The 15,931-nt window shown below is 38.8% G+C and overlaps 1 protein-coding gene across 1 annotated transcript in view; it reads left to right on the top strand.

Annotated features, from left to right (window-relative positions):
* Positions 1–15,931, top strand: part of LOC143037383 (uncharacterized) — a 115,845-nt gene that overhangs the window by 30,449 nt on the left and 69,465 nt on the right. Inside the window, exon 3 of the mRNA XM_076205519.1 lies at positions 9,912–10,008. Coding sequence (XP_076061634.1) covers positions 9,912–10,008 — 97 coding nt within the window. The remainder of the gene's footprint in view (positions 1–9,911; positions 10,009–15,931) is intronic.

Below are 15,931 nucleotides of genomic sequence, written 5' to 3'. Positions count from 1 at the left end.
ACATCATGGGTCAGATCTTGGTGTCCCCAAATGCGCTTTTCCTCACCTCAGTTGAATGAAATTGTCTGGCGAAGGAGCGAATAAACATACGAACTCAGTTCGAGGTCCAAGAGTTTTGAACAATTGTGCGTTGCCATGGGAACGACCCAAAGCAACTTCGATGGAGGTTTGACTCGTCTTCGTGCAAGGGTCCAAGATTACATCTCAGTGTTGTAGGTAACGACGCTATCGGCAGCATCAGTCAGACACTTGACATGTGCTACACGTGGATTGTGTCGATTTCAGCGTGCACACACTAACATGCACTCAAACACACGTTTAGTGTAGGGGAATTCAGTACACACACACACACACACACACACACATACATACATACAACTCGTGGCGCAATAGGTAGAGTTCCCGGCTACCACTACATTGTTCCGGGTTCGAATCCCGCCCGGGGCTGAAATAATTTCAGTATCGCTGCGTTGCGGGTTGTTACTACGACTCTCGTGGGCAGGGAGTTGGTCATATATGAGCTCTGAGTTCTCTTCCGGGAAGGAAATAGCTGTCGATCACGAGTCCAACACGTGATCCAAGACCATGGCGAATCACACACACAAACACACAGACACGTGTCACCGACACTTCCTCCCACCTAGCGCTCTCCCACCACGCCACGCTACTAGGCACAACAACAAACTTTTACCTATCAGAGCGCCAAAGACTGACTGCTGCAAGAATAGTCTCATACTATCAACATAAATTAGTGTAGTCCTAAAGTCAGCACAAATTGTATGTTATCAGTGTATCACTGTTAACTCAATAAACTGGTTATTTTTTTATAATCTTGATCATTATCACTCACACACACACACACACATACACACACGCACATATCTACGCACAGACACACACACACACACACATACACACACACACACACACACACAGACACACACACACACACATACACACACATACACACACGCATATACCTACACACAGACACACACACACACACACACACATACACACACACACACACACACAATGGACAGAGAGGCAGCAAATAATTACTCCGCTTCAGTCGATCATGTATGAAAAGGATTCAAGGAATCACGACCTCGGGCTCCCTAAACACAAAGGGCAAATGTGACATTTACGACCTCATCAAAACATTTCCTAATATGAACTTTTCCTTTGAACAAATTATGGCTTAGGAACTTGTTGTAATGTTCCTTTATAATGAACATTGCCCTCCTTTTTCTACAATAAAGATTACGCCTTTTCAACAGACCAAGCGAATAGGGCAACTGTGACGGCTTCGGCCATAGGTACACCTCCCCCGTAGGTTCTTCACTTTCTTCTTTTTAACCCGTAAATGGTAGTGATACGTCTCATATATATTTAATTATGGTTGCCGCTAAACGATTTTAATCGCCTGAGCGACCAACCCACCCCTTTCTATTGTTTGAAGCTTAAACTCCATCTTGGGGGCCCCAGTCACACTAAGCTTACGACCTGTTTCCGACCACCTTCGACCGAAAATCAAGCGATCGGTCGGCGACAGAAAGCCTATGCAAGGAATTGAAATGGAAAATTTAATGTGGTTGATAAGATGAAAATATATGTACTGGGGAATATTCAGTGTGTGTTGTAATATACCTACCTATCGATCTGTCTATTTATCTATTTTATTACCGACCGCCTGCGACTTCCAAAGACTACCTGCAACTGGCCGGGTCGGAAACAGGTCGTGAGCTTGCGGTGACTGGACCCTTAGATATCCTAGAAATGGTAGATCTATTTCTGACTATCGCCAAGTAATTTCATTTAGCTTAGGGAAATCTTTTTTAGCGTTTGACACCAATCTCACAATCTCGATGTACCTATAATAATCAATCCCTTAATTTCGTTGACGCATTCTCCAGGTTCTATTCTGATTAACTTCAAGTGAAATGAAGTTTCAATCGACCAAAATCCTTTCCCTTCAAGATCCCGACCCTCTCAGCTGAATAAAATCGTCTATTGTTAGCCATAATAAAATATCCAAAGGGTGACACTGTAGTAAAGGGAAGCACATAGTCATAGAAAAATATCTAAGTTTGCAAAATCCCTAAAGTCGACTTTGTTGAAATATGAATATTTGTTATTGTGCATCTTGTGTTGTTTTTGATTGAATGTATAATGCAATGTATAGTAAGAATTTTGTCATTTGATTTATTGTATAACCTATACTTAATTTGCATGTATAAGAAAGTTCAGTTGCTAGGCCTGAGAGATTTCCCGCGCTAAGGGAAACATTACGCTTCTCCAAGTTAGTCATTGTGAAGCCACAGTGTGGAGAGTAGTGCTGGGCAAATACCGCTAATTTCAATACCGGAATTACCGGTAAACAACAATGCCGTTACCGGAATTACCGGTAATTTACCGGTAAAAGACTCGTGAGGTAGTAGTGACGTCCCAAGTTCGAGTCGCCTTTATGACTTAAATCTAAACAAATTTCATCCTACTATGGTGTGTAGTCACAACTCAAGTTTTGTAACGTCACTATAAAAATCCTGCGCTCCGAGTCGTTACTCCAACTCTCGTGGGCGGGGAGTAGGGAGGGGGTGCGTGTAAGGTCACAGCATTACCTCCTCTCCCTCAGTGCATAGGCCTACGCACCAATCCCCCCTCCCCCTCTCCACTTCCGTCTCTATGTAAGTGCAATTTCATACAAAGAATATATTTTTCACATAGAAACACAATTTCATAAAAGAAAAATAATTACATGCATCATTTTTACACATTACACATAAAAATTAATTTCCAAAATCACCCATTTGTCATTTAGTCATGACAAAGTTTTTTTTTTACAATTGAGGTTTTAAAGGTTTTGTGTGAGATGAATTGACATATGTAGGTCATTTTCATGTTTTTTTTTTACCAAGTTCCTCTTATATTAGGCTCAGGAACACATAATCTCAACCCTTTGAATTTCTGTCAGTTTTTTTCAATTGTTCATAGTTGTCATTTTTTATATTGGAATTACGTTAATTTTGTATTAGCAGGACTCTACGATCCCTATATTTATATTATAGTACCTTTAAATGGACAAAAAACACACGCATATATTTTATTTTAATTTTTATTCTGTGTATCCATTTGGATACATGCCCACCGGAATCGCCAGCGCGCGCCACCTCCACCAATCTAGGGTAAGGCTCGCAAATATTAGTTACTTAAGACTACGCGAATAATAATTACATGCGTATCACTAACAAAATATGATTTTTGAATAACACGTTACCTTGCGTCGTAGAGGCCCGCTTATTCTTGTCTCTGCTTTCCGTGAGTCTGTTGTGGTATACTGTACTCCATGCCCCAACCCATAGCTTTTATATATATATATATATATATATATATATATATATATATATATATATATATATATATATATATATATATATATATATATATATATATATATCCTTGTCAGTCATCACTCGTGCGAGTCTGATAAGTGTATTTGTGAACTTGTTTGTGATAAACTCCAATACAAGTACAGTACAAATAGATTGCAACATGCAGATGGTGTCTTTCATGAGCAACTGCGTACATTTATGTAAATATGCATATATTAATAAACATTAAATATAAAGTTAAATATGAAGATCTGGTAAGTGTGGAAACAGTGTCTCTCCAATCTCCCCGTTCTGTGAGCTTTCATGTCCGTTCTACAAACTTTACAACGTGCCTTATTTCCATCCTCTTTCACTTCCGCTAACCATTTTTTAAACAGGGGATCCTTTAACCAGGCAGACTGAAAAGTTTTCGAGTAGTTTGACCACCTCTTCATTTCTAGATCACATAGGCTGACTAATCGAATACGTACATTTTGCACTGAACCTCTGCGGGCCGAGATGCGAACAAAACGATCTAGCACGTCTGTTAATTTTCATATTCGAATACGTACATTTCGTATTGTGCATCTGTGGGCCAAGAAGGGAGCAGGACTATCTAGCACGTTGAATACGTTCCTGTTAATTTTCATCCTACGTAGGGCCGTCAGTACTGTCACTCAGTACCACCAAGCCGAAACGTGCTTACCGCTGAGTATTATGGGATAGCTTATCGGTTAACGGAGCCTAAACGGTAGCAGATTTTTTGCTGGTAAGCTACCGTCAAGGTTGTTACCGATAAAACCCGTAACTACCGGTAGCTGCCCACCACTACCGTCACTCAATACCACCAAGCCGAGACGTGCTTACCGCTCCACGAGTGTTTGGTATAGCTTATCGGTTAACGGAACCTTAACGGTAGCAGAATTATTGCCGGTAAGCTACCGTCAAGGCTGTTACCGATAAAACCGGTAACTTTACCGGTAGCTGCCCACCACTAGTGGAGAGGTTGTCGTGTACATTTTTGTCTGAATATAAACTTAATCGTGTCATGTGCATTGTGCCTTTCAAGAACAATAAACAGTTAAGTACTTTTCTAAGCGTTTATATAATACCCATAACTTTCAACATAGGTTATGGGCCCAGGACACGCTATTTTGTGTGCTTAGAAATTACACTGCGTCACAGCGAATAGTGATTGAATCGAGCATGGCGGTGTAGGCACGTGAACAAAAGTGAACGTAAGTGTTTATTACGTTGCATTACATTTGTGTGACACAGACTGACAAAATGGATCGTAGTACAATCAACCTCACACTGTTGAATGATAAGAACTATCCTACGTGGAAGTTGCAGATGAAGATGCACTTGATTAAAGAGGATATGTTCGGTATAGTAAATGGCTCAGAAACAGTACCGACAGAGGAAGGGGAACTGGAAAAATACAATAAGAAAAAGGCCAGGGCGTTGGCTTTTATTGTATTGGCTATTGACCAAAATCTTCTGTATTTGGTTGGGGATCCAACTGATCCAGGTGCTGTGTGGAAACTACTGGAGGACACTTTTCAAAAGAAAACCTGGTCAAATAAACTAAGACTCAAGAAACGATTGTACAACATGAAATTACGCCAGGAAGACAGTATGCAGGAACACTTGAAGAAGTTCGTAGAACTATTTGATGAACTCGCAGTGGTTGGCGACGCCGTTAACGAGGAAGACAAGGTTATTATATTGTTATCGTCATTGCCTGACAGTTATTCAGTGCTTGTAACAGCACTAGAGGCTTCGGAAAATTTTACAAAATGGGAAACTGTGACGGAACGTCTTCTACACGAAGAAAGTAAGTGTAGTCTTATGAAGTCAACAAACAATAACAGTGCACTTGTTGTTAATAAAACAAAGTCATATAGAAAGATACAGTGTTTTGAGTGCAAAAAGATGGGGGCACGTCAAGAAAAATTGTTGGGTTTATTTGAAGAAGTGTAAAAATGAAAAAGTGAATTGTGCAGTGGGAAATAAAAAGAAATAGCATTGATTGCTAGTGCTTTATCTATAAATACTGTAGTCAAAGCAGGCAGTTGGGTAATTGATTCAGGTGCTACGCAACATATGTCCCATAAAAAGGAACTTTTTTCAAGTTATGAGACACTAGAAATACCTTTGTTTGTTGAAGTAGGAGATGGTAGAGCATTGAAAGCTTATGGAGTAGGTGATGTTTGCATTAAATTGAAACTACCTAATGATGAAATAACTAATTGTACCCTAAAAGATGTTCTCTTCATTCCTAATTTAACTTATAATTTGATGTCAGTACCTAAGATGGTTAAGAATGATGTAACTGTAAATTTCCATGGAGGTAAATGTGAAATTTTCAACCAAGAAAATGAGTTGTTGGCTGTTGCAAATTTAGTAGGGAATTTGTATTTTCTAGAATATGTAAGTGATATTGCAGCTGCAACGACACTTGACTCTGTCTCCAATTCTGCACTTGTTGCACAGTCAAAAGAGATGTTATGGCATCGCAGGTTAGGCCACCTTGGCATTGATAACCTTTGTAAATTAGTTAGGAAAGATTTGATAAATGGTGTCAACAGTTCTCTTAGAAGTGACTCTATTTTTTTTTAAAGCTGTGTTGATGGTAAGAATCATAGACAACCATTTCGACCATCACTGAAGGACAGAAATAGAAAATTGTTTGAATTAATACATACTGATGTATGTGGGAAGCTTAACCCTAGTTCTTTGGGTAATGGTAATTACTTTCTGACCTTCATAGATGATGCTTCTAGGTATACATGGGTGTGCATTTTGACAAATAGGAGTGATGTTTTCAACAAATTTGTAGAGTGGAAGACATTGGTTGAGAAACAATATGATGCTTAAATCAAAATTGTGAGATCAGATAACGGGGGAGAGTATACCTCCAATGAGTTCCAAAATTATCTTAAGAAGGAGGGAATATGTCATGAAACTATTGTACCTAAAACTCCTGAACAGAATGGTGTTGCAGAAAGGAAAAATCGTACCCTGGTTGAAACCGTAAGAGCAATGCTATCAGATTCAAATTTACCTAAGTCATTTTGGACTGAAGCTCTAAGTACAGCAGTCTATATTAGAAATAGGTGTCCAACAGCTGCTCTAACAGACATGACACCATATGAAGCTCTTAATGGCAGAAAACCTAATGTTGAACATTTAAGAATTTTTGGATGTGTATCATATGTTCATGTACCTAAAGATGAAAGATCTAAATTAGATTCTAAATCTAAGCGTTGTGTTATGTTAGGATATGGATCTACTACTAAAGGTTACAGATTGTATGATGTAACCAGTAAGAAAATAATTTACAGCAGGGATGTAATTTTCAATGAATCTCAAATGTATTTTCTTGAGAAGGAGTGTGCTAATGTTGATTCTGCTTCAGTTGAAAAAGTTGATATTTCCATTCCTGTAGATAGAGATGAGAAAAATGGAAATGAAGCTCCTGAAATGCATGTTAGGCGGTCCAATAGAGATAGACGTCCACCAGAACGTCTTGGTGAATGGGTTAATATTTGTGATGCACCATCACTTGGTGAACCACAAAGTGTCGAGGATGCTTTGAATGGACCTGAAAAATCTCTTTGGAAGGCAGCTAGGCAGAGTGAAATAACAGCTCTTTCTTCTAATGATGTTTGGGATTTGACAGAGTTGCCGGAAGGACGAACTCCCGTCAAATCGAAGTGGGTTTTTAAAAAGAAAATTGGACCTGATGGCTCAGTTTCCTCTTACAAAGCTCGCTTAGTTGCTCAAGGTTTTTCACAAAGACCTGGTATTGACTATGATGAGACCTTCAGTCCCGTGGTTAGGTTTGAGTCAATACGTACCATCTTATCATTAGCTGCTCGTGAAGGATTAAAGATCCATCAGATGGATGTATCTTCTGCATTTCTCAATGGAGAACTGCGTGAAGAGATTTACTTAACTCAACCCGAATCTTTTCATGAACCTGGAAAAGAAGAGTTAGTATGCAAACTAAACAAGGCCATCTATGGCCTCAAACAAGGTCCTAAATGTTGGAATGATAACTTAGATAAATTTCTTAAAGACTTGCATTTTGAACAAAGTCCTAGTGATTCATGTGTTTACACTCGCATGTATGATAATGATTTATGTATAATTGCCATATATGTTGATGATGTCATTTTAGCTTGTAAGTCCTTTGATATTATTGCTGAGATTAAGAATTTGTTGAGTGAGCGTTACTTGATGAAGGACTTAGGAGAATTGAAATATTTTTTAGGTGTAAAAATTGCACAAAATAATGGTAAAATATTCATCAATCAATCTGGATTTATTAAGAGTGTTCTTAACAAGTTTGGCTTTGGTGACTGTAAGCCTGTATCTACTCCATGTGATGTAAGCAATGTTCTTTTAAAAGACTATGATGAATCAGATCTCTTTGATACTACTAAGTATCAATCTGCAGTTGGCAGTTTGTTATATTTGTCCACAAAAACCAGACCAGACATTTCATATGCAGTATGTAATGTTGCAAAGTACTGTAATAAACCTTATCAACAGCATTGGTCAGCAGTTAAGAGGATCTTCAGATACCTCAAAGGAACCATTACAGTTGGACTACTCTATACTAATGATGATGTAAATGAATGTGTAGGTTTTGCTGATGCTGACTGGGCTGGTGATAGATCTGACCGTAAATCCACATCAGGTTGTTGTTTCAGGCTCGGGACCAGTGGACTGATTTCTTGGCGCTCAAACAAGCAATCGTGCGTTGCACTCTCAACTGCTGAGGCGGAATATGTAGCACTATCTGGTGCAGCACAGGAAGCTGTTTGGCTTAAATCTTTGCTAACGGACTTGAAACACGATTGTCAAAGTCCTATAACTATCTTTGAGGATAATCAGTCTGCTATAGTCCTTGCGAAGAATCAGAAAGATCATTCTCGTACTAAACATATTGATATAAAGTTTCATTTTGTGAGAGAGTTGATCAATAACAAAATCATTGGTGTGAAATATTGTCCAAGTGATAATATGTTGGCTGATATATTAACCAAGGCACTCCCTGTGGATAAGTTTCAAAAATTTAGAAAAGGTATGGGAATGACTGAACTAAAAGTGAATGAATAGAATTTACAAAAACAATACAATCTGAGAAGGAGTGTTGAAATATGAATATTTGTTATTGTGCATCTTGTGTTGTTTTTGATTGAATGTATAATGCAATGTATAGTAAGAATTTTGTCATTTGATTTATTGTATAACCTATACTTAATTTGCATGTATAAGAAAGTTCAGTTGCTAGGCCTGAGTGATTTCCCGCGCTAAGGGAAACATTACGCTTCTCCAAGTTAGTCATTGTGAAGCCACAGTGTGGAGAGGTTGTCGTGTACATTTTTGTCTGAATATAAACTTAATCGTGTCATGTGCATTGTGCCTTTCAAGAACAATATACAGTTAAGTACTTTTCTAAGCGTTTATATAATACCCATAACTTTCAACAGACTTGCCGTCAATTTGCCCAGACACCTGTGCTATGATTCTAGAAGACTCCATATGACGTCACAAGACCATGTCATGTCATTTATAAGCCCCGTTCTTCACCCTTTTTGTTGTTGTTATTGTTGTCGTCGTTCCCTCGATCCCGAGTAGTCCCATCTTCCTAATGGCCCTGTCACACCAAACTTACGACCTGTTTCCGACCAGCGGCGACCAGGCTGAATTGTGTTGTTCCTTTGTTTATAAAAAGAATTCAAGACAATGCTGCAATTGGAATGAATCTCTCCCTCCTTCCCGTCATGAAGATGAATATGAAATAGCCACCTGGCGCTAACCGTGAGAGAAGCAAAAGTGCCACCGTATAAAGTGGACGGAAACAGGTCGCAAGCTTGGTGTGACTGGGGCTTAAGGAAGGCCATGTTAAAGATACGACCATCACTAAGTCGCCTTGCTAGGTGGTCTGTCATCTGCTTCCCGCCATTTCTATATTTACTTGTTTTGAATTGGTTAGATTTGATTAATACTACCATTATCATTATAATGGTCTATATATTTTTGATATGATTATGTTTGTACATTTATTTGGATCCTAGGAAAGAAGGTAATTATTTACCATCTTTGAAATATCTTGTTTTTGTAAGCAAATAAACAGAATCGACGCCATACCTTTTTTGATTTGAACCCGCTCGACTTTTCTCGTAAGGCCGGCAGACATTGTGAGTTTTCTAACATTAACAGGCCATGACTGGAAGGTTTTTTTTTTTCCATAAATCCCTTGCAGAGTATATGTGTTGTTGGCGTGCATAATTGTGAACAATGCAGTCTTCCATAATGTGCTGTACAGTATTGGGTGAAGTGTTATATCCTGTTGGGGCAGCGCCAATGCTTTGGAGTCCCAGCCTCCAGCATGGAAAGAATTGGGAGCCAAACCGTCACAAGAAGCTCTAGCCGCTAGCGGATGGTATGTACCTCAGAGAGCAGCTTCTGGTTAACCTTTGTTGTTTTATATATCTATTCTGACCATTTCTGTTGTACTTACAGCACTTGCGGGTATCCTGGATGATGCCAAGGAGTGGATGGAAGGCCTCACCGATGAGGCCAAGGAACAATTTGACAAAATTAAGAAGTTAAATAACAAGTAAGTTCTCAGGAATTTCTTTCTTTTTTCTAGAAAATCGAAATATAAACACATTCTTATAAGGAAATGGTGTGTGTGTGTGTGTATTTACCTAGTTGTATTTACCTAGTTGTATTTTACGGGAAGGGGAGCTATGCTTGTGGGGTCCCGTCTTCATATTTCATTTTATCTAAACTATTTTTAAATTCATGTATTGTTTTTGCACACACCACTTTCTCATCTAACTTGTTCCAACTGTCTATTACTCTGTGAGGAAAGCTGTTCTTTTTCAAATCTCTTCTATAGCTGTCTTTTTTTATTTTCTTTCCGTGTCCTCTTGTATTTCTGTCATCCCATTTTATCAGATTCTCTCCATCAGTAATTTCTATGCCTTTCATGATTCTGTAAATAGCTATCAAATCTCCTCTCTCTCTTCTTTGCTCTAGTGTCTGTAGTTTAAGTTTTTGTAGTCTCTCTTCATATGATAGTTTTGAGAGTGTTGGTGCCAATTTTGTAATTGCTCTTTGTATTCTTTCAAGTTTTTTTATACATTTTTTTGTACTTGGTGACCATATCGTTGCTGCATATTCCAATCTTGGTCTTATCAGGGTGATTAGGATTTTCCTCACCATTTCTTCATCCAGGTATGTAAATGCCACTTTGATTGTTCTTATTGAATTATAAGTTTCTCCAAAAATCTTATATGTTTCTCAGGTGACATATTATACATAACAATGACTCCCAGGTCCTTCTCATTTTCTACTTTTTTTATTCCTTCTTCTCCCAAATTATATGATCCTGTTATTCTGTTTTTGCTTTTTCCAAATTCCATTATACTACACTTTTTTGTATTGAACTCCATCTCCCACTTCCTACTCCATTCTTGTACTTTATTTAGATCTCTCTGTAGTGATTCACAATCTTCTTCAGTTTTCACTCTTTTCAGTAGTTTTGCATCATCTGCAAAGAAGCTCATATAGCTTTCAATTCCTTCATCCATATCATTAATATATATAGCAAACATTATTGGGGCCAGAACTGTTCCCTGCGGGACACCGCTTATTACTTCATTCCATTTTGAGTGCTGGTCTCTTATCACTACTCTCATTTTTCTTTCTTGCAAAAAGTCTTCCATCCAATTTAGCAATTTACCATGTATTCCTCCTTCATATTCTAATTTCTTAAGCAACTTCTTATGTGGTACTTTGTCAAAAGCTTTTTTTTAGGTCTAGAAATGCACAATCAGCCCATCCATCTCTTTCTTGTATTATATCTATTAGCCTTGAATAGAAAAATATTAAATTGGTGACGCATGATCGTCCTTGTCTGAATCCAAATTGCCTTGGATTTAGTACGTTGTTTTTTTTCCAAGTATTTTACCCATCTACTTTTGATAATTCTTTCACAAATATTTGCTATTGTACTTGTTAGAGAGACTGGTCTATAGTTTGTAGGTTCTTCTTTATTTCCTCCTTTATATATAGGTACTATATTTGCTTTTTTCCAATCTTCTGGAACTTTTCCTTCTTTTAAGGAACTGCTTATTATGCTATGTATTTTGTCTGCCAGTTCATTCCTGCATTCTTTCAGAATCCAGTTTGCTATTTCATCTGGCCCATGCGATTTTCTGACATCAAAATTACTCAAGTGTGTCAATATTTCATTCTTTGTTACTTCTATTTCTTCCATAGGGGGGACTTTCTCTTTCCACTCAATCTCTTCAGGTTGTATATTTTCCCTTGTAAACACTGATTTAAAATGTTTGTTCATAATTTCTGCCATTTCCATTTCCTCAGTGTATTCAACTCCTCCTTGTCTTAATTTCTCCAAGTCTTGTTTGTTTTTCAGTTTATTGTTTACAAATCTGTAGAATAGTTTTGGTTGATCTTTACACTTTTCTATAACATCTTTTTCATATTTTCTTTTTTCCTCTCTGCACTTTTGTACATATTCATTTCTATAACCAGTATATATTTTCCATTTTTCAGGTCTTATGTCTTTTTTCCATCTGGTCCAGGCTTTGTCTCTTTTGTCTTTTAACTCCCTACAACTTTTGTTGTACCAGCATTTTACATATTCTTTTTCTTGTTTTTGTCTTGGGACATACTTTTCCACTCCTTTTTTGTAAATTTTTGTCAAAATATTCCATTTCTCTTCCACTGATGTTTCTTCTTTGTATATTTCTTCCCAGTTTTCTTGTTGGAAGAATTCTCTTATTTTATCAAAGTTTGTTTTTTCATACATCATTCTTCCTTTTCTATATTGTTCATTTCTTTTCATATATTTTTCTTCATTAAGTGGGAAATGCGAAGAAAATGAGAGTGATGAGTGAGGAGAATGGAGGAGAAATAAGGAAGGATGAGGTGAAGGCAGCTGTAAAGATGATGAAAGTAGGTAAGGCACCTGGTCTGGATGGATGTCATGCAGAATGTCTGAAAAAGGGAGGTGCAGTGATGGTGGACTGGTTGGTGAGGTTATTTAATGTTTGCTGGAGAGAGGGTAGAGTACCGGAGGACTGGAGTAGTGCCTGTATAGTTCCTCTTTACAAGGGAAAAGGGGACAAGTGTGAATGTAGTAATTTTAGAGGGATTAGCCTGTTGAGTGTAGTAGGGAAGGCTTATGGGAGGATCTTAATTGAGAGGATTAGGAGAGGAACAGAGGGAGTAATTGGTGAGGAACAGTGTGGATTTAGGACGGGTAGAGGTTGTGTAGATCAGATCTTTGTGGTAAGACAGATATGTGAGAAAGCTATAGGAAAGGGGAAGGATATTTTTTGGGCTTTCATGGATCTGGAAAAGGCCTATGATAGGGTAGACAGAAAGGCACTGTGGGAGGTTATGCAGATATACGGGATAGGAGGAAAGCTTTTGGGAGCTGTCAAGAGTTTTTATGAGAGTAGTAGAGCATGTGTTAGGATTAGAAATGGAGAGAGTGAGTGGTTTGAAGTAAAGGTGGGACTTCGTCAAGGATGCGTTATGTCGCCCTGGCTGTTCAACTTATACATGGATGGGGTGGTGCGAGAGGTGAATGCTAGGGTAGTGAGTCAGGGATTGGAGATGGTTAAAGAAAATGGAGAAAAGTGGGAGGTGAGCCAGCTGTTGTTTGCGGACGACACTGCGCTTGTGGCAGGGTCAGAGGAGGGATTGAGGAAGCTGGTGGCAGAGTTTGGGAGAGTATGTGATAGAAGAAAGCTAAAGATAAATGTGGGTAAAAGTAAGGTGATGAGATGTACAAGGGGTGAAAGTGGCAGTAGACTGGAAGTGAACATTAAGGGAGAGCGACTGGAGGAAGTGGATAGTTTTAGATACTTGGGTGCAAGTGTAGCAGGAAAAGGTGGAGTGAAGATGGAGGTAGAATGTAGATTGAGAGAAGCGAGTAAATGCCTTGGTGGTTTAAAGAGTGTAATGAGGAATAGACATTTGGGAATGGATGCGAAGAGGAGACTGTATGAAGGAGTGATTGTGCCAACAGCACTGTATGGGGCAGAAACGTGGAACATAAGAGAAGAAGAGAGAAGGAGTTTGAATGTGTTTGAGATGAGGTGTCTGAGAAGTATGGTGGGGGTTACTAGGCTAGATAGAGTGAGAAATGAGGAGGTGAGGAGGAGAACAGGGGTGAAAAAGGATTTGGGAGATAGGGTTGATGAAAGAATATTAGGATGGTTTGGACACATGGAAAGAATGAGTGAAGAAAGACTAGTAAAAGAGGTATGGAAGGCAGATGTGGAGGGAGTGAACATGAGGGGACGTCCTAGGATGAGGTGGATGGATGGGGTGAAGGGGGCTTTGGGGAAGAGGGGAATGTCTGTTGAGGAAGGAAGGGAGAGGACGGAAGACAGAGGTGAGTGGAGAATGGTTGTATATGGATGATGTTGTGACTGCATGAGGAGGAATGGGCGGGGAAGTGGGGGGTGGGGTAGTATGTGTGAGTAAATTTTGACGCAGCCCGAAGGGATTTCTCCCCGTCCTCGCCTTATATCTGCAAAGGGGGACGGAGAGGGGGGGTCGCCGATTAGATGAAGCGGCCTCGCTGTGGATGTACTGTGTCTTGCGACACTGCTTCTGACCCAGGGCGGTGGGCAGGGTGCAGGGATGACCCGTCATCCAGGAGGTGCTCAGATGAGAGGAAGGGTGGGAGGGGTGTGGAGTGTATTTAGGGATGAAATGGGTGGGAGTGTTTTTATGCCTTTCCCTTTTTGGCTACCTCCCTTGGAAGGGGGAAAAAGCCTTGGTATATGTATGCAAGTTCCAGTTCAATCAATATGTGGTCACTTTTACCTATTGGTGTTTTATATTCAATCTTGTCCACTATTCTAGGTTCAGATGTAATTATTAAGTCTAGCCTCGATGGTTCTTCTTCATTTCTATACCTAGTGTTCTCTTGTATCCATTGTGTCATTGAATGGTCAGTAATCATCTCAAGTAGAGCGTTTCCCCATGAGTCATCACCACTCTTTACTGTCATTTCTTCCCAGCAGATTTCTTTGCAATTAAAGTCGCCCATCATAACTATTCTTCCTCCGTCTTCCATTATTTTAGTTAATGCTATCTTTGTGTCCTCTAACATACTTTTATGTTCACTCTCCTCCCATGAGGCTGTTTTCGGAGGCACATAATTGATCACAAATTTTCTGCTCTTCTTATCTCTGTCTTCCACTTCTATCATAATCATCTCTACTGTATTCTTTCCATATATGACACCTTTCACGTTTATATCCTTCTTAGTCAGGAACATAACTCCACCCCCTTGTTTTTTCTCTCTGTTTCTAATCCAATAATTGTATGCATCATGTCCTACACTGTTGGGTGGTAGTGGGCCTTTTAATTTTGTTTCTACAATTCCCATTATGTCCGGTTCTTTTTCTTTCAAATAATCATTCAGTTCATTCAATCCTGTTATTAATCCATCTATATTTGTGTAAGACGCTCTTAGTTTTCTGCCACTTCCATTGTGTTCTCTGTTTCCCTTATGTTTTTCTTTAGTATGTCGAACTGCTTTATTTTCATGTTCACTACTCTCCAATAGAATCTCTCTTTCTCTGACTCCGTTCTTTCCTCGTTTTTTGCCTTAGCTTCAAGTCTTTTCTGCTTTTCTGCCTCTCTTTCCTCCTTATTCATTTCTCTTTTTATCCATACCTTTTTATATTGATCATTTATTGCTAGTTCCCTGTTTTGGATAGAATTTTCTCTGCCGTTGTTTGTGACCTGAATTTAATCTTAATTGGTCTGGTCTTATCTGTACTATATTTTCCGAGTCTGAATTTTTCCTCAATTTCCTTTATAATTTCTGGTTCATCTTCCTGGACTAATTTTAATAAACTGCTTACCCTTTCATTTTCCTCCTTGATTCTTGCGGTTCTATCTGGGTTATGTTTCTCTTCCATTCCTAATATAATTATACATTTCTTTTTGTCAGCTAATTCTCTTACTATATTCTCCTTCTGTCTCATCACTTTAATAACTGAGTCTTCATTATGTTCTTTCAATTGCTGTTTGACTATGTCAGTGAATGAAACCTTATTCCCTTCTTGGGTTGTTCTCCAATTTTTAGCTTCTTTAGCTATTTTCTCTCTGTTTTCATTACTATTCTTCTTCAATTTCTTATTCTCCTCCTTTACATTTCCTAATTGTCTTTTTAGGTCCTCTATTTCTTCAGTTAAGTTTCTGTTAGCCTTCTCTAGTTGTTCCAACCTTTCAATTCTCTGGAAAATGGAGTCAACATTACCTAACTTACGTTCCAAGTCCTCGATCACCTTATCAACTCTCTCCTCTAGTCTTATCAGTCGGGGGGGGGGTTGTGTCCCCCCCACCCTCTTTAAATCCCTGGAACATATTCTCGTCACTTTCTACTGTATTGCTCCTCTCTATACTTCTAATCTTTACATTTTTATTAGACATTTCATCCTCACTCAGTCTTTTGTTTACCTTTCGCTTGTCTGGCTGGG

Source organism: Oratosquilla oratoria, chromosome 22 (genome assembly GCF_046742065.1).
Source record: "Oratosquilla oratoria isolate Oo_2021 chromosome 22, ASM4674206v1, whole genome shotgun sequence".
NCBI lineage: Eukaryota > Metazoa > Arthropoda > Malacostraca > Stomatopoda > Squillidae > Oratosquilla > Oratosquilla oratoria.
Note: the sequence above shows the minus strand (reverse complement) of the source record. Positions and strands in the feature narration are given on the sequence as shown.